The sequence below is a fragment of the Ictalurus furcatus genome, chromosome 5 (genome assembly GCF_023375685.1).
Source record: "Ictalurus furcatus strain D&B chromosome 5, Billie_1.0, whole genome shotgun sequence".
NCBI classification, from domain to species: Eukaryota; Metazoa; Chordata; class Actinopteri; order Siluriformes; family Ictaluridae; genus Ictalurus; species Ictalurus furcatus.
In genome coordinates, this window is record NC_071259.1 from 22943447 (window position 1) to 22967042 (window position 23596).

Sequence of the window (23596 nt, forward strand, 5' to 3'; positions counted from 1 at the left end):
TGGCAGCAGAGCTAAGGGCAAGATACAGAGACAGAGCAGGAGGTAGGGAGAGATAAAAAGCAAAAGAAAGAAGAACATAAAGAGAAAAAAGGAGCATCTCTTCTGTTTGAGACTTCATAGCCACCAGCCATCCTCTGTTCATTCTATCAGCGCTGAGCCCACTCACCGCCGCTGGCTTCGTTAAAATGGTGATACGGTTACCTAGTTACCAGCAGGTCTTGTTTGCAGGGTCACTTCATTAGCTTGTCGCTGCCTCTGCGGCAGAACGGCATGTGTTGGCTCAACAAAGACCAGCGAGCTGTCACTCGCAAGCCGCTGCTCTACACCGCAGCGGCTTATCAGATTGGCCCACACACACACACACACACACACACACACACACACACACACACACACACACACACACACACACACACACACACACACACACTCTCTCTCTCTCACTCTCACTCTCTCTCTCTCTCCTTCCCTGAAGATGTTTGCATGCCTTAACGGACAGCGATAAGCCTTGTTGTCCTGCTGTCAAATTAGCATACCTACTATATCTGGATGAGAAAATTATTCACTCCATGTAAACATGGTGTCGTCTCTCATTAGGCTTGAGGATGAACTAAAGCTGTGTAGAGGGCATATTTGTAAGGAAGACAAGAATTGCTTGTGAAGCGTGATGGTTTCTTAGGTGCCATTGTTGAACATATTGACATAGGTTTTATATTATGGCAAATCAAAATTAAGGACCTAATGCAATTAGCCATAACCTCATGCACACAGCGATTCAGGTCAATGACTACCAATAAATAATAAAAAAAAAAAAACAGTAGAAAAAAACATTTAATTAGAGTCAGGGGTGTTCCAGAATTTTTTCCAGCCCTGTGCAGTCTCTTCTGACTCGTTCTCATTATTTGAAGATGCTAAATTTGCAGTCCAGGCCCCCTGTGTCTCGCTTCCTCCTTGGGATTATGGGTATTCACTTCCACTATTCCCCCAGCAGTGATACTCCTGGCTAAAATTACCTCATACATAACACAATACTTTCATTTAAGTGAAAGTACACAGAATTTTGTAGACACCTGACCATAACACCCATATGTGGGTCTTCCCCAAACTGTTGCTACAAACTTGGAAGCACACAGTTGTATAGGATGTCTTTGTGTGCTGTAACATTACATTTTCCCTTTACTGGAACTAAGAAGCCCACACTTGTTCCAGCATGACACTGCCCTTGTGTACAAAGCAAGCTTTATGAAGAAAAGGTTTGCCAAGGTTGGTGTGGAAGAACTTGCACAGAGCCTTGACCTCAACTCCACTGAACTCCTTTGGGATGAACTCGAATGCTGACCGCACCCTAGGTTTATCAGCTGACATCAGTGCCTGACTTCACTAATGCCCTTGTGGCTGAATGAGCACACATCCTCACAGCCACACTCCAAAATCTATTGGAAAGCCTTCCTAGAGGAGTGGAGTTCTATGACAAGACCAAAAGAGGACAAAATCTGAAATGGGATGTTCAAAAAACACATATAGCTGTGATGGTGTCCACATACTTTTGCCATATTAAGTATATCCAGTTTACATACAGCTTGGCTGAAGACATTCAAACTCACTTCTTTTTTTTCTTTTTTCTTTTTTCTTTTTTTAACAACTCCACACATTTCATGTACTTCATTTACTTTCTGTAAGAGGTCATTTCACAATAATAGAACTATATCAGATTTCAGTGGGACACACTTTAAATACACTTTGCTACTATTTGGTGGTATTACCTTTTAATTGCTTAACTTAAGTCAAACTCTTGGGGTAAATTAGTTATTGCCTATTCCACCTGATTGAACTGGTGTAACTCAGTCAGGTTTGTGAGCCTTCGGGTCAGAGTTTTGCAATGGCGGCTCCAATACTTTCACTTTGTTGTCTTTCTGCCATTTCGGTACAACTTTGGAAATATGTTTAGTATCATTGTCCTGCTCGAAGACCCACTTGCAACCAAGTTTGAATCTTCTGGTTGATGTCTTGAGGATTTACTTCAGTATTGCTAGATAATCCTCCTTTCTCATAATGCAATCTATTTTCTGAAGTGCACCAGCCTCCTTAATAGCAAAACACCCCCACAACATGATGCTATCACATCTATGCTTCACAGATGGGATAGTGTTCTTTGGAGTAAAAGCCTCACCCTTTTTTCTCTATAACACAGGGCTGATCAATATGACCAAACAGTTCAATATTTGCTTCATCTGACCAGAGAACACTTCTCCAAATGGCTAGGTCTTCATCCTTGTGACAGTTTGGCTTTTTTTATGCCGGTCTTAGAGTAGGGGCTTCTTCCTTGAGCTTCAGCCTTTCAGGCCATGGCAGTGTAGGACTCTCTTAATGGTGGATGTAAATACTTTGGTACCTGATGCCTAAAGCTCTTTTGTTGTTGTCTTGGGGTTCAGATGAAACTTTCAGACCAAAGTTTATTCCTGCCTGGAAGTCCATTTGTGTCTCCGACGTGATAGATGCAGTGTCTATGTGGTCCCAAGATTTTTATATTTGCATACATCTGTTTGCTCAAATGATCGTGGTACCTTCTGTTGTCAAGTGAAGAGCGACAATGAGACTTCTGTTTGTCACAGACACTTACGTAAAGTACAAAGCCTACAGAGACTAATGTGGATGATGCTCAGGATCATAAATGATCCTCAAGTTTTCCACCATAAATGGTCATATTCAATATTTTTTTTATATTTTATTTAAACGTTGGGTTTATTTAAACTTTTAGGTTTTGGGGATTAAAGGCAAGATTTGTCCAAATTTGTCAAGATTAGGCCTCTAACAATAAAAAAGGTAAAGAGTTTTTTTTTTTTACATGCTCAGTCTGCCCCTCATTCCCACCCATGTACAGTACACAAAGCTCTGATCCCCTAGAACCTACAGTGGTTCAGCTAGAGTTAGCATGCTAACTAGAGTTAGTATTATCAAAGACTCAGAACCTATAGTAGGAATGTCAAAATTTCACAGTTTGAAGGGCTTTTCCACATCTACACAAATATTATGCATGACTCACTTCAAAATCACAATTAATATTCTTCTTCTCTTTTTTTTTAACTCAAACATCTGTGATTCCTTGTCTGGTGTCACTGAGGATAAAAGAAGTAAACAGGCTCAGTTTTTCATGCTAACACTGCTGAGAAATCATGTTTAGAAGGTTACTTGGGAGGTATTGCTCCCTGATCTGGTCAGATCGATAGCGCGGGCCCTGGAGTGATAGTGATCCTTACGAGGCACATTGAACAGGCCTGGAGTTTGAGCACTAGTTCAGCACTGCTCATTTGTTCATTTAAAGGAAGATCAATGGCCCCCCTATTGTGTCACAGAGGATACGCAGTGGGTTGGCCCACCAGCAATGATACCCTTCTGAATATTTGATGTGGGTGTGGATGAGTATCGGTGAGGGGGGGGAGTGTGTGTGTGTGTGTGTGGGGGGTTACACCATACAGTTTTGCAGCTGCTCTCTCTGTCAGTTATGCAGAGGGTCTCAGGGAGACTCACATTAGAAATCTATGGTGCTCCGCTGCGGCCTGTTTGGAGACCACTGTTCATTTCATGGGCTATCACTTTTTTTATCACCGGGCTGATGCCGTCATGGCCAATTAATTATTCATGATGTGCTAATCCAGGGACAAAATAAAGTAACGTAATTAAGACCGGTTCAATTAAACAAGAGGGGATCTGTGCTGGCTAAGTTGTTTATCAATATAAGATGAAGGCGCCAAACAGCTCCGTTCTTGATTGACCCTGACTGTCTCTGTTCCCCGAACATACTGGACTCTTTATTTTAAAGCATATTTGTAATGCTCTCTAAATGATCCTGCTGTCCCCTGCGTGCTTCAGAGAGTCTGGCAGAGGCAGCAGGTATTGAGCATGCCAGACGTTTGGCTCTTACTTAGGCAGTGATCATACTCACACAAATACACAGCTGCTTACACACACAGGCACCTGTGCAATCGTCTGTCCTTCTCCCAAACTGGCACAGGTGCAGCCAGCATTTTGATTGGCCATGTGCTAATGACTAATATATTTGCGCCTAATGCCAGTGTCATAGCTCCTCATATTTATCTCTCTCTGTCATCATCATCATCATCCTCATTTGGCAAACTGCTATCACCTCACCCAATGCCCACAAGTTTTTAAATTCCAGTCACAGAGCAGCTACCTCCCTCTCTGGAGCCCAGCTCCATCAGCCACATCATTATAGAGATTATCCCATGTCTTTTATTAAATGGCGGTTAATGTATCACCAATAAAGATGAATGAGGGGAGCTGAGAGACTCTAATTGGAGGGACATGATGTCTGACTCAGTGTCGGCAACTACTTCTGCAGTGCCAAACTCTTTATGAGTCGCCATCACGGGCCTCACTGTGTGTGGCTGCACAAGCAGATGCTCGTGTCAAGTGTTTTTATGTTTTGTAGCCTTTGTTGGTGTTGGGATGTTAGACAGCACACAATGTACATTGGCTAGGGACAGTTCAGAATTGGTCAGTTAGCTTTTTAATCAAGTCATTTGAAAGTCTGAGTTGGACAGTAAGCATAATTTTGAATGAACTGATCAAAAATATTTGTGTGGCAGTCTGGGAAAACCCATCAGATGTCACTGTGGCTGAATTCTGGTTTTGGTGAATCAGGATTTGGCCCAACTGAGGGGCCCAAACATGTTTCAATATGACAAAGCGAGCTCCATGAAAGTTTGCCAAGGTTGGAATGGAAGAACTCGAGTGGCCTGCACAGAGCTCTGACCTCAACCCCACTCAACACCTTTGAGATAAACTGGATCACCAACTATGTGCCAGACCTTCTCACTGACATCAATGTCTGACCTCACTAATGCTCCTGTGGCCGAATGAGCACAAATCCACACAGCCACACTCCAAAATCTAGTAGAAAGCCTTCTCAGAATTATGTGTGAGATCATCAGGTGTCCACATACTTTTGGCCATATAGTGTTTAATTCACCAAACCGATATGGAAATATTTTCCTTTCTATTTAATAATGTTAGGCTAAACATGTCTAGGCTAACCGGTTTCCTCCTCTAGTCCAAAGACATGCATTGTTGGCTGATTGGCATGTCTATAGTGTGTGTGAGAGTGTGTGTGTGATCGTACCCAGGTTGTCTTCTGCCTCGTCCCATGGGATAGGCTCCAGGCTCCCCACGACCCTGTGTAGGATAAGTGGTACAGAAAATGGATGGATGGATGGATGGTTTAATTGACTTCACATTTCTACGAATTTCATTAAATTAACCTCAATTTTGGAGTAACCCAAGCTATGATTTATTTTGACACTTTTTATTGTAGAATGGTATTAAGTTGAGCACGTTCGCCTCACACCTCCAGGGTCGGGGGTTCGATTCCCACCGTGGCCCTGTGTGTGCGGAGTTTGCATGTTCTCCCCGTGCTGCGGGGGTTTAATCCGGGTACTCCGGTTTCCTCCCCCAGTCCAAAGACATGCATGGTAGACTGATTGGCATGTCCAAAGTGTCCGTAGTGTATGAATGGGTGTGTGAATGTGTGTGTGATTGTGCCCTGCGATGGATTGGCACCCTGTCCAGGGTGTACCCCGCATTGTGCCCGATGCTCCCTGGGATTGGCTCCAGGTTCCCCCGTGACCCTGAAAAGGAGTAAGCGGTATAGAAGATGGATGGGTGGATGGATGGTATTAAGTTGTCCATTTAACAGGTGGTGTGATTGTTTCAGTGATTCTTTAGTTGGAATGATAATTTGGGTGCCTTTTATTTTATTTATTTATTTTTTTTATTTATACACAAGAGGAAACATATCGAGCAGGAGTGGAACAAGCTTATTTTAGACTTCATTTTGACTTGGTCCTCTCCACATTTCTTTAGCTCAACATGGACACTGAGGCACATCATTTTGCTTTGGGTTCACTTGAATGCCTCAGCTGTGGGATCTGCAAAGTCTTATTGGAGCAGACTCGGGCTGCAGGACAGGTGATCTACTGAGGAGCAGATTAGACCAGTGCCGCAGTGCTGCACAGCAACTATCCAGGTCACACTCCTGCCCCTTTTCCTTGCTCTATCAACACACAGCCAGGGCTAAGGGGAATTTTGCAAGATACTTCTATTTGCTCAGAGAATTTAAAACTGACACAAACTTTTGTATCCTGTTATACAATATTTCTTTACTATTAAACTCAAGCATCAGTCTTTTGCTGAGATAAAGCAGGCAATTATTTGCCTTAGGTAACCAAAAGAATAAGGTAACTTTTTGTTAGCTGTGTTTTTTTGATGTTCTTTGTATTTCTGTGTCTCTTTTACTGCGGAGAGAGAAACTCGTCAATGAAGTAACATGAAAACAAGTCAGCACTCGATAGTCCATCTGAGTCAAACAATGACATGAAAAAGAACCGTGTAAAGGAAGTGCCATCCAAAGTTCTGCATCAGTTGCTTTTCAATTACGGCAGATGAAGCAGAACGGAATTGTTAGTGCCGTTTATCGAATGTGCACCTCTCCGTATTAAAGCGCAAGTCAAGGAATTTGTTTCTGTGTACAACAACCTGTCTGTGAGATCCCTTTTATTGTCAGGTAGCTTGTGTGAGTTTATTAGAAACAAGGAAGGGATAAAAAGAGAAAGAGAAAGACACTGGCACACTTCAAGCACACACATACAGTCAGTGCCAGTCATCCTGAAGAATACCTCTCACCCCTCTCTCTCTCTCTCTCTCTCTCTCTCTCTCTCTCTCTGTGTATTCTGGTGCAGAACAAAAGCAATAGCTGAATGAATCGATTATGATAATGAGCGGTTGGTGTGAAGAGCATTTTTCCACTGAGTGAAATTGAGATGATGGATTATTGAAAAAAACATTAACTGGGATCTTTATGCATTGCTAGGTACCCTCTTTCTTTAGCACAAAGAAATGCAGATTTATTTTATCCTTTGACTATCGGGCCTATTCACGGGAACATTTTAAATTCCACAGTCTGCTGAATTACAGTGACAACGAACAGTAATTTCAAAACATGCACTAGTAAAAAAGCCTGTTATTTTAGTGTGCATGAGGTAATAGTATTCTTCTGAAACCCCTCAATCAAAACATGCATGCTTTACTCCATCTGATTTGTGAGAAATGTGTATTAACATAATGACAATACAGGTAGTAAAGCAAACCAAGTATTACAGTAAGCAGTTAGTAATTAATGCATCATACTTCATTCAGTCATTCGTGTTAAAGTGATTCAGTAACTACTACAACTTCAGAGAAAGGTATGTAGTTAAAAGAGTGAGGACTATAAGTGTTGACTCACCTATAGATCCTGAGATTGTAAGAAGTCCATAGATTATACTGTATACCACCACCTGACTACCTTGCATGTTGATGACCAAACAGACAGTAATTTAGACTGTTAATTCAGAGCTAATGGTGTGAATTACTATACAGCAGGGTTTCTCAAACTTTTTGAGACCAGGGTCCACTTTAAACAATACTGTCTCAGTATACAGTACAGTACAGTTCTTTTATGAACATGTACGATACATATATTCAAATATTATACTCATTACAATTAACGGTGCCAAGCTACTTTCGCTGGTATGGTACCATTTAAGGGTGCATGTTTTGCACCTTTAGTATGTCTCGTTCACCTTAATAATAATTGAAGAACATTGATGTAGACCTACCTTTAAAAGCTAATTAAAGATACACCACATGAACCTTTGTAGGTCAAAGATACATACGAAAGGTACGAAGCATGCATCTTTGACGGTACCACCCCAGCGAAAAGAAAAAGTAGTTTGCTACCTTTATTTCTGAGAGTGTATTTATTTACTGAATACATTCACAGAACACATATTTATTAAATGGTAATTAGATTTAAATGTGTAGTTCTGTTTACAATATTAACAGGGCTACTTGAGTTTGAGTTGTGGAGGTTCGGATTAAACCCATTTGAATCAACTGCCCAGTCAAACGAGTTATTAACTATAAGGGGAATATATATATATATATATATATATATATATATATATATATATATATATATATATAAAGTTACTTTTCTATCACTTTAAGGAAATTAATTAATATAATTTTATTTTATTTATTTATTTTAAAAGAAAGAAAGAATACTATGTCTAGCAATGATCCGCAGAACAGAGAGTAATAATCAACAGGGTTTGTTGATCCGCTGTGATCAGCTCTGTGGTGATTAGTCGGGTCTAAGTAAGAGGGGGCGCTGTGCACCAGGCAGAACTAGTCGATCCCAGAGGCATTTCCCTTTGTGTTTATATTTTTAATTCTTTTAGAGGGAAACTGAACCATACCCAAAGTGCTGGACCAAAGAGAAATAATGTATGCTTTTGTGAGGTTTTTGGAGGACGACTCGTGCTGCGCTTTACCCGTTGCGAATGTGAGAGATTTGAGACCAGTGCACAAAAGAGATTTTGATGAGCAGAAGGTGTATGTGGTGCTCAGAGGTGAGGAGAATGGTACAGGCCAGCCGGCCAAGGCGCACATTCTCGGTCTGGCAGGTAAGTTCACACATACACTGCTTTCCTTTTCGCATTTTAACACTTATATTTACTTTCCAGGCAGGGAAATGATTCAAACTCAGACTAGAAATCGTAATGCGCTGTTGCTACCTGGTGGCATTATTTCTCTTAAAGTAACCGTGCGTGTTTGTCAGTTCTGCTTGTGCATTTGTTTAGCTATATATATATATATTTATTAATTTATTTATTTATTTATTTATTTTTACCTCAGACATTAGCACGCGTTTAAAAAATGCCTCTGCTTTTTGTCGTTAACTAAAAATATAACTTATGCGAATAATATACAATACGCAGTAGCTGATGTGTGTATGTGTATAAAAATGAATGAATTAATTAATAAATGAGAGAGAGAGGAGAGGAGGTGTATATGCAGTTAGCTAGCTTGAGAGTTAGCATGGGTGTCATGTACGTTCACAAGCTAAATGCCCTAGCTAGATGTTGAGCTAGCCAGCATGCTAACCTTAGCGACGACCAGAGATATGACACACTGTAGAAAACACACACAACGTGTTACATTGAACTCACCTCCGTTTCACTGCGTTTTCAACTTCTATTATTATAGAGGAGAGGAAAGGAAACGGTTTGTTTAAGTGCCATAAGTGATTTAAAGTGTTTACCTGGACTTCTCATCCTCATATCATGCTTATCAGTGAGATGTCTTGTTACAGGTCTTTTGCCCAAAATGGCTAATAGTTTATGATTTATGCATTACTGAGTCAGTATAAAAGCATTTTGTATTTCCAAACAAAAAAAATTAATGTTAAAGATTAAATGTTACGGTTTGTAATGTCAATAAAGAAAGCAGCATATTATGTAACTGACCCAAGAAGCAAGTGTGACAGACAAGATTTCCCTAGAAAACTGTACAAACTGTACCTGAGACTACTAATTAAAACAAAGAAACAGGTTTCCATACACAAATGTTAAATCATTTATTTATTTTAGTTTATTACAGTTTACCGCTATTTATGGTACAACCCCCAAAAGTTGGGACACTGTGTAAACTGTAAATAAAAACAGAATGCAGTGATTTGTATATCTCATAAACACCTATGTTATTCACAGTAGAACATAGAAAACATATCAAATGTTTAAACTGAGGAAATGTACCATTTTAAGAAAAAAAATATATACGGTAATTTTCAATTTGATGGCCACAACACGTATCAAAAAAGTTGGGAAGGGGGCAATAAATGGCTGGAAAATTAAGTGTTAGTAAAAAGAAACAGCTGGAGGAACATTTTTGCATTTAATTAGTTTAATTCTGAACAGGTCAGTAACAGGAAAAAAATGTTTTTGTATTTATTTATTAAATAGAACAGTTGAAGTTTTTATTATTATTTTGAAGACAGCTGCTTTACTGCTTTTCTTTGCACATGTAAGACTTTTGCCCAGTATTGTATCTTACACTCGCATAGTGTAAACTCACTGCTGACTTTTATCCTGTTTCTTTTACCAGATAGCATTGAGGAACTGGACAACAGTATTATGCAAAAGAAGATGAAAATTCCTAAAATGACTACCAGGAATGCAGGACACGCCATAGAGAATCACTTTGGTGAAGAAAGAATGCCACTCCGACATAAAAAGGTAGAATCACGCATCAGACGGACTTTAGATCAGAAAGCATACAGCACCAGGCTTCCAGTGCTTTCCATAATGCTTTCTTGAATTAACATGGATTTCTTTTTTTTTTATTTTATTTTATTATTATTATCAATAAGAAGGCATCTTCATTTCTAGAGGGAAAATGTCGAGAGTTAGATCAGACCAGCGTAGCACTATTATGACAGCAGTGAGAATTGTAGCTATTTTATACCAAGGTGCAGTTAAATTCTCTGAGCTGATTTGTCAGATATTGTGCATTTATTTATTTTTTATACATATAAACATACGGCTTAAACAGTAGTTCCAGCTATAACATGAACAATGTTTATATTCGTTCTAATACATTATGTTTCTGTATTAACAGCTCATGCACAAGTACTTGTATGGCAGATGCGCTGCATAATCTAGGCCTAATAATAAATGGATAAAAAAAAAGACTCATTGTTTAACAAAGGAAAGTGTATAATATTTTGATGTGGCCAAGTTTCTTTGCTAGAAGACATTTATTTAACATTTTATGGAAAGAGTCTCAGGAGTCAGCACTTTGTAAGGTTTCCCAGCACAGGAACATTTTTAGCACAAAGTAGACTACATTTTCTGTTTTCTCTGTAAAATGACAAGCTGCTTTTGGTTTGTTTTGGGGGTTTTTAAGCGAGAGAAAAGGAAATGGTGGTGTAGGAACGCCTGTTTGTTGTTGTTATACCATAAGTGATAACAGGAACTAACTTTGATTTGTGCTATATGGCAGACATGTTTGTGAGTGTCTAGGAGGTAGCACTGATACTGCTCAGGTTACACTCTGATTATAATTTCTGCCACTTTACAGTCTGGATATGATGATGTTCCTCATTTAAAACTATTAGATATGATTAACTCCCTCTCTTTTGTAGTACTGTATGAGGTCTCATGATAAGCTTCATCTGAGAAGCCTCTCGGTACTAATTGATGTTTTATATGACTTTTTTTTTTTTTGATTGTCTGTAAAAACCAAAATCAGAGATGGGGGGTAGTTTCCTGAGTTAAAGCTAAACTAATGAAGAAACAAAAATGTAACTAATGTAAAATTGTGTAATTTCACCAGTTGTGCAGCACAGATTCATAGTGGAGTTGGATGCCAATGGCAGACTGATGAGACTGATGACTGTCAAAGTGCTGGTGTTTTGATTTGTAAATAAGTACCTTAACATTGACACACTGACCTTATCATCACTTCGGTAGAGGTTAATCTTGGTTACAGAAATTTTGTGGCCAATCTACTTATTTCTTTGTGAATTCCAATCTGGCTTTCTGATTCTTACTGCTGAAGTGGTTTGCATCTTGTGGTATGGCCTCTATATTTCTGCTCCAGAAGTCTTCTTCGAACAGTGGTTTGTGATTTTGTGGTGTTTTACTTGGCCGACCTGTTGCATGTCTGGCTGTTAGTGCAGCAGTGTTGTCTTTCTTTTTCAGGACATTCCAAATTGTTGTATTGGCTATGCCCAGTGTTTGTGCAATGGCACTGACTGATTTTTTTTCCCCTCTTTTCTCTATATCAAAATGGTTTGCTTTTCATCCATAGACAGATCTTTGTTCTTCATCTTTTTTTAACAACAAATGCAGTCTTTACAAGCGAAACCTAGGGCTAGATATTCACAGCTATTAAGTGTTTACACAGCCAATCTAACTGGGCACACCTGCGTGACAAGAAACACCTGTCAGTCACAGGTATTTTTGATGATTTGAAAAATGAGGGGGTTGAAACAAAAGTTAGTTAACATATCAAGATGTAAATATGAGGAAATGAAAGCTGAAATTCTGAGCTGTTGTCTCATATTGCTCTTTTGAGCTCAAACCCAAATGTAAGCTAAGCATATACCAAAAACATTAGAATTGACCTTGCTGTTTCAATACTTTCCGAGGGGACTGTATGTGGTGTGTTTCCTAAACTTAACCTTGGGTATCATTTTAATATCTAATTCTAAAGCTTTACAATGAATTTGCTCTGCATTGAGTGCCATTGAGCAGTTGTTTATGTCTGGCAGGTCCAGTGTCAGGAGCAGCAACGGGCCTCTAACTCCTCCAAGAGCCTTGCAGCTGTGGTGGCACGTTTGGAAAGAAACGCAGTGAGCTCGTATGCCGAGGGCGAGGAGCTGCGTGAGGAGGAGGAACCGGAGGAGGAAGAAGCTGTGGTGCCCCGCGTCCTCTATGAGGAGCTGGTGCACAGCTACAGGCAACAGGAGGAGGAGGTTCGGCGGCTGCAGCAAGAGCTGGACCGAACACGCAGACAGCTGCTGCAGCAGGCCAAGAAGCTCAAGGAGCACAGCAGCCTGCTGACAGAGGTCAAGGAACTGCGGGACTTCAACCGCCGCCTGCAGGACGTGCTGCTCATGAGGCTGGGTAGTGGTGAGATATATATATATATGTATATATATATACACAATATACACTATAAACTTATCCAATACCATCCTCTCGTGTTCTATATATGGTGAGCCAGTGCTGGGTTGTATACAAGTCGAGTATTGTCAACGGATGGAGAGTTTGAAATGGCTTTTTTTTTTCATTTTAGCATATCTACAAATTTAACTAATGTATTTACCTAGAAACATTTGTTTTGTTTAGTTTTTTTTTTACAAATAAACTGCTTTTTGTTGCAAAGCAGCTGCACACACAGCTGTGGGATTGCAGACTGCTTATCGACTGCTTGGTTTATGCTCTCCTTAACAAATGCCAAGTACACAATGACAACCTTTGTTTCGGGAAACAGCTGAAAGAACATCTTCTGGGGAAAGCTCAGTCTTATCACTACCTTCACCGTCTCTTATTAGGGTTTTGTTTTGCAAAATGAACAGTAGAATCTCTGCCACATTTGTTCCTCTTTAGCCATTAGCATTGCCATTCTTTTTGTCACAGGTTAGTAGGGACGTGACCGTGGGTGAGGAAATTTGCCCAGGGAGAAATCGCTTCTAAATCTCTCATGAGCAACCATGTGCATTTTACTTTCACTTTCAAATTAGCAGCAATTCGGGGGCAACAATTGCTTGAATGGTGGGTTCATTATTATTCTTAATTAAAAACTAAACAGTACAAACTCGCTTATATTAAACATACAATCGTCTTGTCAGTCAGCTCACCTCACTCTCATTACATAATAACTGAAATCTGATCTGTGCTGCGACTCTGACTTCTTCAGGTGAATTGAGCAAACGTATTCAGTTTTTAACTGTAGTATCCGTTCTCTAACTAAGCTAAATGATTTTTATTACTATAAAAAGCAAAACCACAGTGGGGGGCGGTGCCGTGGTGGGCAAGTTATGTAATATTTAAAAATAACATGATGGGCTACCTTTTAAAGTAAAGGTATTAGAAATATGCGGTTTCCATATATAGTTCTTTCTCCAAGATCGTTGATGAGCAATGGACTCCTATTATGACATTTAAATAAAGAATAATTTTGAGAACTTTGAAATCAATTCACTGACACCGACAATAATGTCTTTTTATAGAGAAAAATACTGAGTTAATTTTGAGAACAAGAATAAGGTGTGTCCGCGCATGTTCACAAGATGTGGGCAAAAAGTCCTGGCACCACAATACCATGACCTCGACTTGGCTCTCAGAATCATTCTGCCCTTAAGCGATGCACAAAAGACATTTGGAGGAGAGCACTAACTTCGTCCAGACTCCCACAATTGGTTAGTGTCTGTCTTACAGGGGAAGGAGTAATGCCATTACTTACTTTCTCTGTTATCAAGCCATCTTGGACTCCTGACCATGGATGGCTGTGGTGTCTTCAGCAATCTCCTGACAATAGGGCAGATGTTTTTTGTTTTGTTTTGTTTTTTGCAAGACATGCATGGTTTAGTTGAAGGATATTCGTTTTTTTTTGGTTTTTTTTGTTTTTTTGGTTAACTATTTCCCTTTGTATATTACACAGTAATTCCTCCTCAGTTTTGAATTGGGTTGACACCAAAGTGCCCATGCTGTCAGAACCCACTATCCATTAAACAAGCTTACTGGACTGTAACGCTTCTACATACTTGAGTATTATTCTGTTGACACTTTTGAAAAGGTTTTTAACTAAGTAAATCCAAACTAAGTTTTAAGGTCTTTAGGAAAAATGTTTTTAGTTTTACTCTCGAATAACGAAACTGGCTCTCGCCATGAATATAGCCACAGAAGCTGGCATGGCATTAAAAAGGAAAGAAAAAAAGAATCGGGTTGAATATCCTGTGAATATTTCTTGCACTGGTTGCTTAAAGAAGACATAGTGTCCAAAGGAGCCAGGCCAGTATTCAGGCCAGCTGCTCTGTGTTTACGCTCCTGGCCTGATTAATTTGGGGTCAGGAATGCAGTAAACTGACCATTATTAAAACGCATTAGCTACATTAGTGCTTAGCGTGGCTGGCCACCAAGCCAGCTTATAGAGTTAAAATAACCAGGCTGTCACAAGGCACAGGTGAAACACTTTTTAGGCAGATAACCAAAGTGTGTGTGTGTGTGTGGGCTTTAATAAGTGAAATATTCTCTAATGCTTTTCCTTGTTTTATTTCACACTCTACACTATGCCAGTATATTAAATAAGATGTGTTAATTAATCCATGGTTGAATGTGTTACTCCTTACAGAACCAATGCACGATAATGGCACGCAGACAATCAAAGCCGAGGTGGTGGAGCCAATACCTGAACCACAGGAAATGTGCAGAGAGGAGGCCAACACTAGCTCCACCCACTCCCCTTCCCCAAGGACCGTCTATACCTTCAGTGATGGAAAAGTAAGTGTGTGTGTGTGTGTGTGTGTGTGAGTGAGAGAGAGAAAGAAAGAGACACTTGCTTTGGCATCCCTTTGGATCTGATCACACGTTTACCACAGTCCTTGCTTTGGGGCTGTGTAGTTTTTTGTTCAAGCTTTTTAGTTTTCTCTAATTGGCTATGAATCTTTTGTCCCAGTAGGCATTTTAACCAGAGCATTTACTGTGCTGTTTCTCAGCTATGCAGCTTAGCAGACATTCACCCAGTGTTCACCCTTATTCCTTCTTTCTCTGACTCAGATCAAGCATGAAGAGCAAAAGCAAATTAGGCCTTACACACCCGCACGCTGCCCATATTAATTATTTGTACCACAGGAGTTGTCTTGAGTGACGGCTAGCCAGAGAACACAACTCTCCTCTAAGAGCAGGGGAAAGCGTGTCTGCTGGCCGGCAGCCTAAAGCACATTAGTTACTTTAGGGAAAGGCCTCTGGTAGCCAGCCTAAAGACTTCTCAGAGTGACAATCCTCCTGATGGTTTGCTTGGCATCGTCTTCCACAATGTAACTTAAAAGTTGACACTCTTGTCTGGTGTATGTCAAAACATGTTTTTCTGCCTGGCAACACCTTCATTCCTGAATATATTTACGAAACATCACTCATATTTACCCCAGTTTCTCTTTAAACTGAGTCTTGGGGGACGGGTGGGGAGGGAGGACTGATGTGTACTGTATGCAATCATTGAAAGATCAGATACTCAGGTGTACCTTGCATAAGTATTCACCACCTTGTACCTATTTTGTACTATTACAACCTGGACCTGAATTGGACTTATTATGGGCTATTTTATGTAGATTCATTGCAAACAATCCCAATTACTAAAGTGTGGGGGTGGGTTTGGTTATTAAAAATATCTCCAAAATTAAACATCATATTTAGCACCAGTAAATCCATTAATTAAAAAAAAAAAGAAAGAAAGAATGACCTAGAAGAGGTCATTGACTAGGTAGGGTCAATGGGGGTTGCTCTGGGTTACTGATCGTAAGGTCGGGGTTCAAGCCCCAGCACTGCCAGGCGCTGGGTTACTGATCGTAAGGTCAGGGTTCAAGCCCCAGCACTGCCAGGCGCTGGGTTACTGATCGTAAGGTTGGGGGTTCAAGCCCCAGCACGGTCAAGCTGCCACTGTTGGGTCCTTGAGCAAGGCCCTTAACCCTCTCTGCTCCAGGGGCGCCGTATCATGGCGGACTCTGTGCTCTGATCCCAACTTCCTAACATGCTGGAATATGTGAAGAAAAAAGAATTTCACTATGCTGTAATGTATATGTGAACACTGAAGACTCATTAAGAAGCACAGAAGCAGCTTCAGAGTTAACTCTGAAGGCGCTGGAGAGATCTACAGTTCAGATAGAAGGAGCTGTTCACAGGACACTCATCTGGGAAGAAAGCAATTATTGGAAAAAAAGCCATAAGAAATCCCATTTGGACTTCACCAGGCATGTTGAAGACTTAGTAAACATGTGGAAAATGTCTGATAAGACTGAAGTTGAACTTGGGGTAAAGCAAAAACCCTGATCTAAATCCGCATCTGCTCATTAGCCTGAGAACACCATCTTAACATTGAAGCATGCTGCTGGTAGGATCATGTTGTGAGGATACTAGAGCTGCAATAACTAATCGATAATAATCCATTATGAAATTCGTTGTCAACGAATTTCATTATCGATTAGTTGGTCTGCGTGCGGCACTGGGGAGATTTACTCATTGTTACTTCTGTTCAGAAAACACGCTTTGGAGAGTAAATACTAAAGTTGTGTCCCAAATGAAGTAATATACACTTACACTATGCAGTCTGCACTACTGTCTAGTGTGTGGATGTTAGAAAGGTAATATCATCTCAAATATAACACCTTCGGTTTTTTTACTAACCGGAAGTGTAAGCCGCTTCCTAGGCGACGGTGCATGACATCATACACACGCTAATATTAGCAGACACCCAGAGTCACTGATAATGCTTTCTTCAGTTTACTTTCTGTCAGCGTTACCTTTTATTCCCAACATGACCTCAGTAGGAGAAATGGTCACGTGACTGAGGAAGAAAGTCCTCTAAGGCAGGAGAGCATTTTATATTAAACACCTCGGAGATCAAACAGTGATGCACGAGCACAAAGTTATGTTTATATCCAAAATGCTCCACTGTGTGTAAGGGGCAGGGAAACTGGTGCAAGTTGCTTAAAAGTTTTAGTTTAATTTCAGTTCGTCATTATATGCTGTATTTGCGCGCTTGCAGTGTAAATTCTGTTGTTTATTATAACGGAAGTGATGTGTTAGTAACGAGGCCGCGTTGCTGATCACGCGCGGTGTGAGCGCGTGTAAGATCTGTAATGTCTAATTAAACATTATGATCAAAAGTAAAATAATATGCCTAAAGACAGCAAGTAACAGGAACCACAAGGTGCAGTGAAAGTGAGTTTTTATTATTAATTTAGGACTGTAGTTTAATTCAGTGCTTTTTGTGCATCCATAAAAATAATGCATAAATACTATAAAACAAATTATTATGGATGCACAGAAAGCACTGAATTAAACTACAGTCCTAAATTATTAATAAAAACTCACTTTCACTGCACCTTGTGGTTCCTGTTACTTTCTGTGAAAATATATATTCTCGTGTGTGTGCGCGTGCGTGTGTGTGTCGGGTTCTTCTCTGTTTTGGACAAACAGTTGTGAAAAGTTTTAGTCTGAAGTAACACTCAGTTTGTGGATTTTATTTCAAATAAGCAAGAAAAATTGGTACCGAAAGTTTGCCCCGCCCCATCCGATTAATCGATGAATCGAAAAAATAATTGGCCAACTAATCGATTCTGAAAATAATCATTAGTTGCAGCCCTAGAGGATCTATTTCATCAGGCTGGATCAGGAAAGTGGTCCAGGTTGAGGGCAAGATGGATGGAGAAGAAACCAAGAACTTGAATGTATTTGAATGGCCCAGTTAAAGCCCAGACCTCAATCTGATGGGAAATCCCAAAGCATTTATCTTAATGGAATTCAGTCAGCTCCAGAATTATTGCCACTCTTGGTGAAGAAGGGTTTTAAAAAATGTTTGTGGTTATATAGCTAATTTTCACACTGAAAATAAACAGGGATCCGCATAACTTACTTCTGGAGAATGGTGCTGATCGTTATGTTGCCAAAACTGTGGAGGTCTTGCATTTCTGTGTGGAAGGATCAAAATTAAAAAAAAATTATCACATGACTTTAGAGATCCATATCTGTTTTCAAACTCTCCCATTAAACCTCTGAGTAAATCAGTTTTCTCCATGTCAGCATTCATCTTTACATTCTCCTATGGTCAGCTTTTCCTGCTGAAACCTACTGATGTTCAGCTGCAAAATGTTGCCAATGACAAGCTCGTTGGCCAGAAAACACTGAAAATGCGCTGTGCAGATTATGCTTCAAGTTGTCATCTGTTTTAGCCAGTTGCATTTGTATGGTGGGCAAAAATCTCAATATTTTCATCAGTGTTTTGTGTCTCCATGCAGGCCATCTCATATTGTGAAATTTTCCTAATTTTAAAAAGGAGATGCCATTCTCATCTGTAGCACTTCAGTGGCTTTGCTCCACCTTTATGCAATTAAACAATAGCAACAGCTTGACAACGGAACGATTAAACATCACGACATGAAACCATGTGATCTGCTGATTTCGTGAAGTTCACAATGGTGGGAGTTGGGAATCCCCAATCGCAGTCATTTGACGTCGATTTGGTAGAATGCCTTTGTACATACCGACGTTGATAACAGCACCGTCTGCAAACAGCGACTAATTTTGTCCTCTGTTCATCCAAGCCTGAGTCATGGAATAGACTGACCAGGCCATCCGTTATGTCCCACACTGTTCGTTTAGCACCAAGGTCAATTAATCCAAGGAAATCAGCAGCGAACTCTCCATTGGTGGACACAGACACAGTGTAAGCAATTTCCTGCTCCGTTTTAAAAAAAAAAAAAAAACAGTTATGTCCTCTGATCTGTCAAAACGTAGACCCCGCAATTCAACTGATTTCAAATTTTCTCTCAAATCTGTACTGGGAGTCAGAGCTATGCTTTGAATTATTTGCGTTCCCCCTTCATGTGAATGATATACCCCTCCGGCATTCACTCCTATCCTTTTCAATAATGCAGTATCGTCAGCATATGAAGACATAGGACATGCCTGTTTAGCTTGGAAGCCTACAAGAATAACATTACACAGAGCCATCCATTCATTTACCTTGTTTTGTCATCTAGCAAATGGGTAACTAGATATTTCATCTTGACTAGCATATCTGTTATTACTAGCTTGTATTACATTTGTATGTTCCTTAATCTTCTTGTGCTTATCAAATGCTGGATGACTGAAATTCTTTGTCCCTGCATGGAATGCACTAGTTTTGTCTGCTAGATAGGGATGTGAACGGCATATATTACATAACTTTTTATTGCACTCATCGTTGGATTCAAGCCACGGCACTTCCTGAAGCCACTTCTCTGAGAAAACTCTTTTCTTTTGCTTCGGCTTGATCGGATCTTTCTTTTGAGGTGGCGGAATGCCAAAAAAGTTGCTTAATGTCTGGACCTCTCTATTACATTTCGGTCGATCCAAGATGGTGACTGTGCATTTACAGCTGCCAACTATGTTGTTGGTACTAGTGTTGACAAAAATATAGATTTTTCAAGACATATTGATTCTGAAGATTTGGTTTCAGGTCCATAGCGGATAAAGAAAACATATTTGGAAATATTTCGGATTTGAGGGAAATGAATACGGAAAGGCAAAGGACAAAAGCAAGCCAATATGTAGGTGTTGCTACAGATTTTTGTTAATGCTTAAAAAAAAAAAAAAGGTGTTTAGACCACTAATTTAGCAAAGCACCTGAAGGAAATTCGTGGTTGGTAATAGCTCCCATTTCAACATCACCGAAGCAGTAAACAAGATACCCCAGTCAACTGTTGTTAAGTGTGTTGTCCACTTGTAAATCTCAAAGTAGTTACAAATAATCTTTAGGCTACAGTAATGGGTGTCACTCTCACTCACCTCTGTAGAGAATGTCTGCATAGGATTGCAATACTTTTGTTTTTATTTGCACTTTATTGCCTTTTGAATGTGTGACCATCTCAGAGGTTTTTGAACAAGTGCACTACCTCAAGATGTTTTCATTAATATAAAAATATACCTCCTTGTCATGTTCTAGCCTTGTTATATTTATCTTTTAATAAAAATAAAAAAATTTATGCTTAATGTTGTGGCAATTGTTCCCCGTGGTATCAAAAATGGAACCGGATATCGATGTTTTTTTAAAGTATTGTTTCAAAGTAAGAAATTCCAGTATCGTGACAACACTAGTTAGTACGCAGATGAGAGGTCTAAACTAATTAACCCCACTTTCGTCCGTGCATGCACATCTGCGCTCCAGTTCTATGCAAGAAAATATTGCAAAATGGATTTTTTTTCAACATTCTGAATAAAGATTGTTTTGTCACTTTGTGCAAATTCCAAATACATGCATGTCATATATTTTTTTAATGTAGCAATTATGTCACAATACCCAAACGTATATGTTAAAATGTATTTATGAACGTCTGATTATAGAGAATCATAATTGAATCAATTATTTTTCCTAACTGTTATGTTGGGGAAAATTAGGGGGTTACAATTAGGCATGTGTGTCTCTTTCCATTAGGTACATCTGGGTGGGGGCATCTGGGTGGAGGAGGATAAGTGGCATCAGCTGCAGCGTACACAGGGTGACTCCAAATTCACCAAAAACCTGGCCGTTATGATCTGGGGCACTGAGACGCTGAAAAACCGCAGTGTTACTGGCGTCGCAACAAAGAAGAAGAAAGACGCTCTGCCTAAACCGCCTCTCTCACCAAGCAAACTCAAAATCGTACGAGGTACATTTTCACCCACATATTTACTCCATAAGAGAGTAATGCTCTTAGGATGTGGTATGAGATATGGGATTGGGTGGATATGTTTATAGCATGTATGGGCAGAGTGCACATCTTGGTGTCAACTGTTCCTCTCTTTTCAAAAAAGAAAAATCTAAACTTCTACATTATTCCATGTTTACCTGCCAGCCCTAATCCACCTTTTCTTTCTAGAGTGTCTGTATGACCGCGTGTCTCAGGAAACAGCCGACAGTGCTGAGATCACTCAGCGGCTATCCAAAGTGAACAAATACATCTGTGAAAAGATTATGGATATCAACAAATCCATCAAGAATGAAGAGAGGAGAGAGTCCAAGCTCCTCATCCGGCAGACGGTAAAGATGGAGAACTTGTACGATGGCATGTAGGACCTGCGATGTTGACGTCATAGACTGCTGCTGCCAGAAGAGGTTACATGTGATCACCTGTGCTGCCATTTTGGATTTTCACTGAAGCCCACAGCGAGGCCTTTTTTTTTTGTTTGTTTGTTTGTTTTTTTCACATTTTACTACCCCATCTCTGAGGCTATAAGGCAGTTTTACCCACAATCCACACAGCCTGCCGTGAGCGGAGTTTGTTGGTTTATGTGCTGTAAATAAACCGTGGGTTTGGTTAAGGGGGGATTATATGGTTTGATTGTGGAATATTGAGAGGGGGGGCTATGTTAATCAGTCATTGTTTTTGACAGGAGAGATCCTTTAAATCACATTAGATAACAATGTGTAAGGCACATCGGCTGGTGTTCTGTGTCAGAACGTCCTAATGTCTACGTCGAGAGTGAAGACTTCTCTTGAAAAGAACTGTTCTGTTTTAAGGAGAATGTTCTTAAACCCATAAATGCTGAGTTTGAGTGTGGAAATTTGCAGACCTCCTCATGCGTCTGTCATTGATGTGAGAGACGTAAAAACACTCCTTTTAACAGGGTTTGCCCTTGCAGTGTCTTAATTATTATTATTTTTAAATCATTTAATTAACGGATCCCTGAAGACCCAGTTGTTAAGACCATTCGAATCAGTTTATTCTTGTTTTCGATATATATTGAGGAATTGGACGTTCAGCTATTTCCCTCAGTAAGATTTGATGATGATGCTAATGGCACAGTATGTTCTCAGACAAGCTCCCTTTGTTTCTCAGCAGAGCTTTCACGTTGAGCTTTCAGGTTGCATTAGTAAATTTGCATTTACATAAATGTTTACATATCAACATCATGCATGTCTCCTGCTTTTTCCGATGATGTATCTGAACCTTTTTGCAAATAAGTAGATTCAGCATCTCATGTAACTGTGATTTTAAGTTGGATTAGAGAGTTGTTGATGTATTCACCAGCCCAGTTGTTTAGAACCATTGTATAGTTAAGTTGAGGAACAAGGACTGGGCAGGGATTTTACACTTTTGATATGGCAATCACTTGGAACTGTTGTGTGTGTGTATTTTTTTTATAGCAAGCTGTGATTGTAATATGAGCTGGTATTGCTTAACCTGCACTTTGGTGTGTAAGTTTGGTAAAATGGCAGAAACAGTGTGTGGATGTGGGTAAAGCTGTCGGCAGCGATCGGTGTTACACATGTTGGTATTTTGTTTTTGTTTTTCTTCAAAACCACGAAATGGCATCCCCAGAGGACGACTGGTCCTCGGAACCTCCTTTAGGGGGAGAAATTAAGAGGGGGTGATTTTAAAGTGACAACTTCCAGTGAGCCATGCCATCCATCCTTTTGCCTCCTTTTTCAAGCTTTTCCCCTATTCACCATCTCATATCTTTTGCATTTCACAAAATGGTTCATGCATTTAAAAAAAGAAAAGAAAAAAAGCCTGCTTGCTGCAGGTTTGAGTTCTTAACTGTGATGGCATACTGCTAACTGTGAATCAACCTCGAATCTGCCTCTCAGCCATTCCTGTCTCATCACTTTTACTTTCCTGTCTTTGTTGCTTTTCTGTGTTTTTTTTTCTCTTATCACATACATGTACGTGTTTTGGGTTTTGTTTTTTTGTTTTTTTCTAGTGGAGAGATTTTATTGTATATTTGGATCTTGACGATCTATATCCAGGCTGCACCTTATTCTGCTTAGTCTCTAACTTGAAACAAGTAATCATCACGTATCCATATGCTTCCCATCTTTTCTCCATGCCTGTTCATGCCTAGTTTTTTTTTTTCCACTTTTCTTTTTAGTCTTCACTTTGCTCGTCACAAATGCATTATCTCTTAATGGAATGCTGTCAAAGAAGCAAACTCCATTTTAAATTATAATAGCTCATTTACACTCGTCAGTTATCACAGTGCTCCTCCGATCACGTCACTGTGAGCCATTTGTAAAAGGAGTATCATTTCAGCTTTTGTTCCGTTTTCTGGAAGTGTGCTTATAATTGAAACAGATGTAGTCACCATATACAACAGCACTTTAATCTTAAGAAAGGCCATGTCATAATGATGGGCAAATATGGATCTTAATGGTGATATTAAGGTTTTGTTTTGTACCCACCCCACCCCCTGCAAATGGCTATTCAGAAAACTTAGCACTTTTTTACAACTCCAAAGTTGAAAAAGATCCCATTTATGCTTCATGGCTAGGTCTGTGTAAGAAACATTTACTTTAATTGTAACTTACCTCTAATATGTTGGTGTAATAATGACAGAATAGACCGTTATTGTATGGTTTATGGTTCAAGGTTATGTTTTTCTGTGAACTTTTTTTCCTGTGTGTGTCGATGTGTTGTATGCTGTGTGCTGTATGTTGCCCCACTAACTGAATATGT

At 39.8% G+C, this 23596-nt stretch overlaps 2 protein-coding genes across 2 annotated transcripts in view; both read left to right on the forward strand.

The window, feature by feature from the left end:
- agbl4 (AGBL carboxypeptidase 4) overlaps positions 1-23596 on the forward strand; it is a 366689-nt gene that overhangs the window by 259546 nt on the left and 83547 nt on the right. The window lies entirely within an intron of this gene.
- On the forward strand, positions 8171-22003 carry bend5 (BEN domain containing 5). Its single transcript, XM_053625310.1, has 6 exons — positions 8171-8522; positions 10003-10133; positions 12173-12533; positions 14758-14906; positions 20596-20809; positions 21020-22003. The coding sequence occupies exons 1-6, from the start codon at positions 8342-8344 to the stop codon at positions 21211-21213; spliced, it is 1230 nt and encodes a 409-aa protein (XP_053481285.1). The 5' UTR covers positions 8171-8341; the 3' UTR covers positions 21214-22003.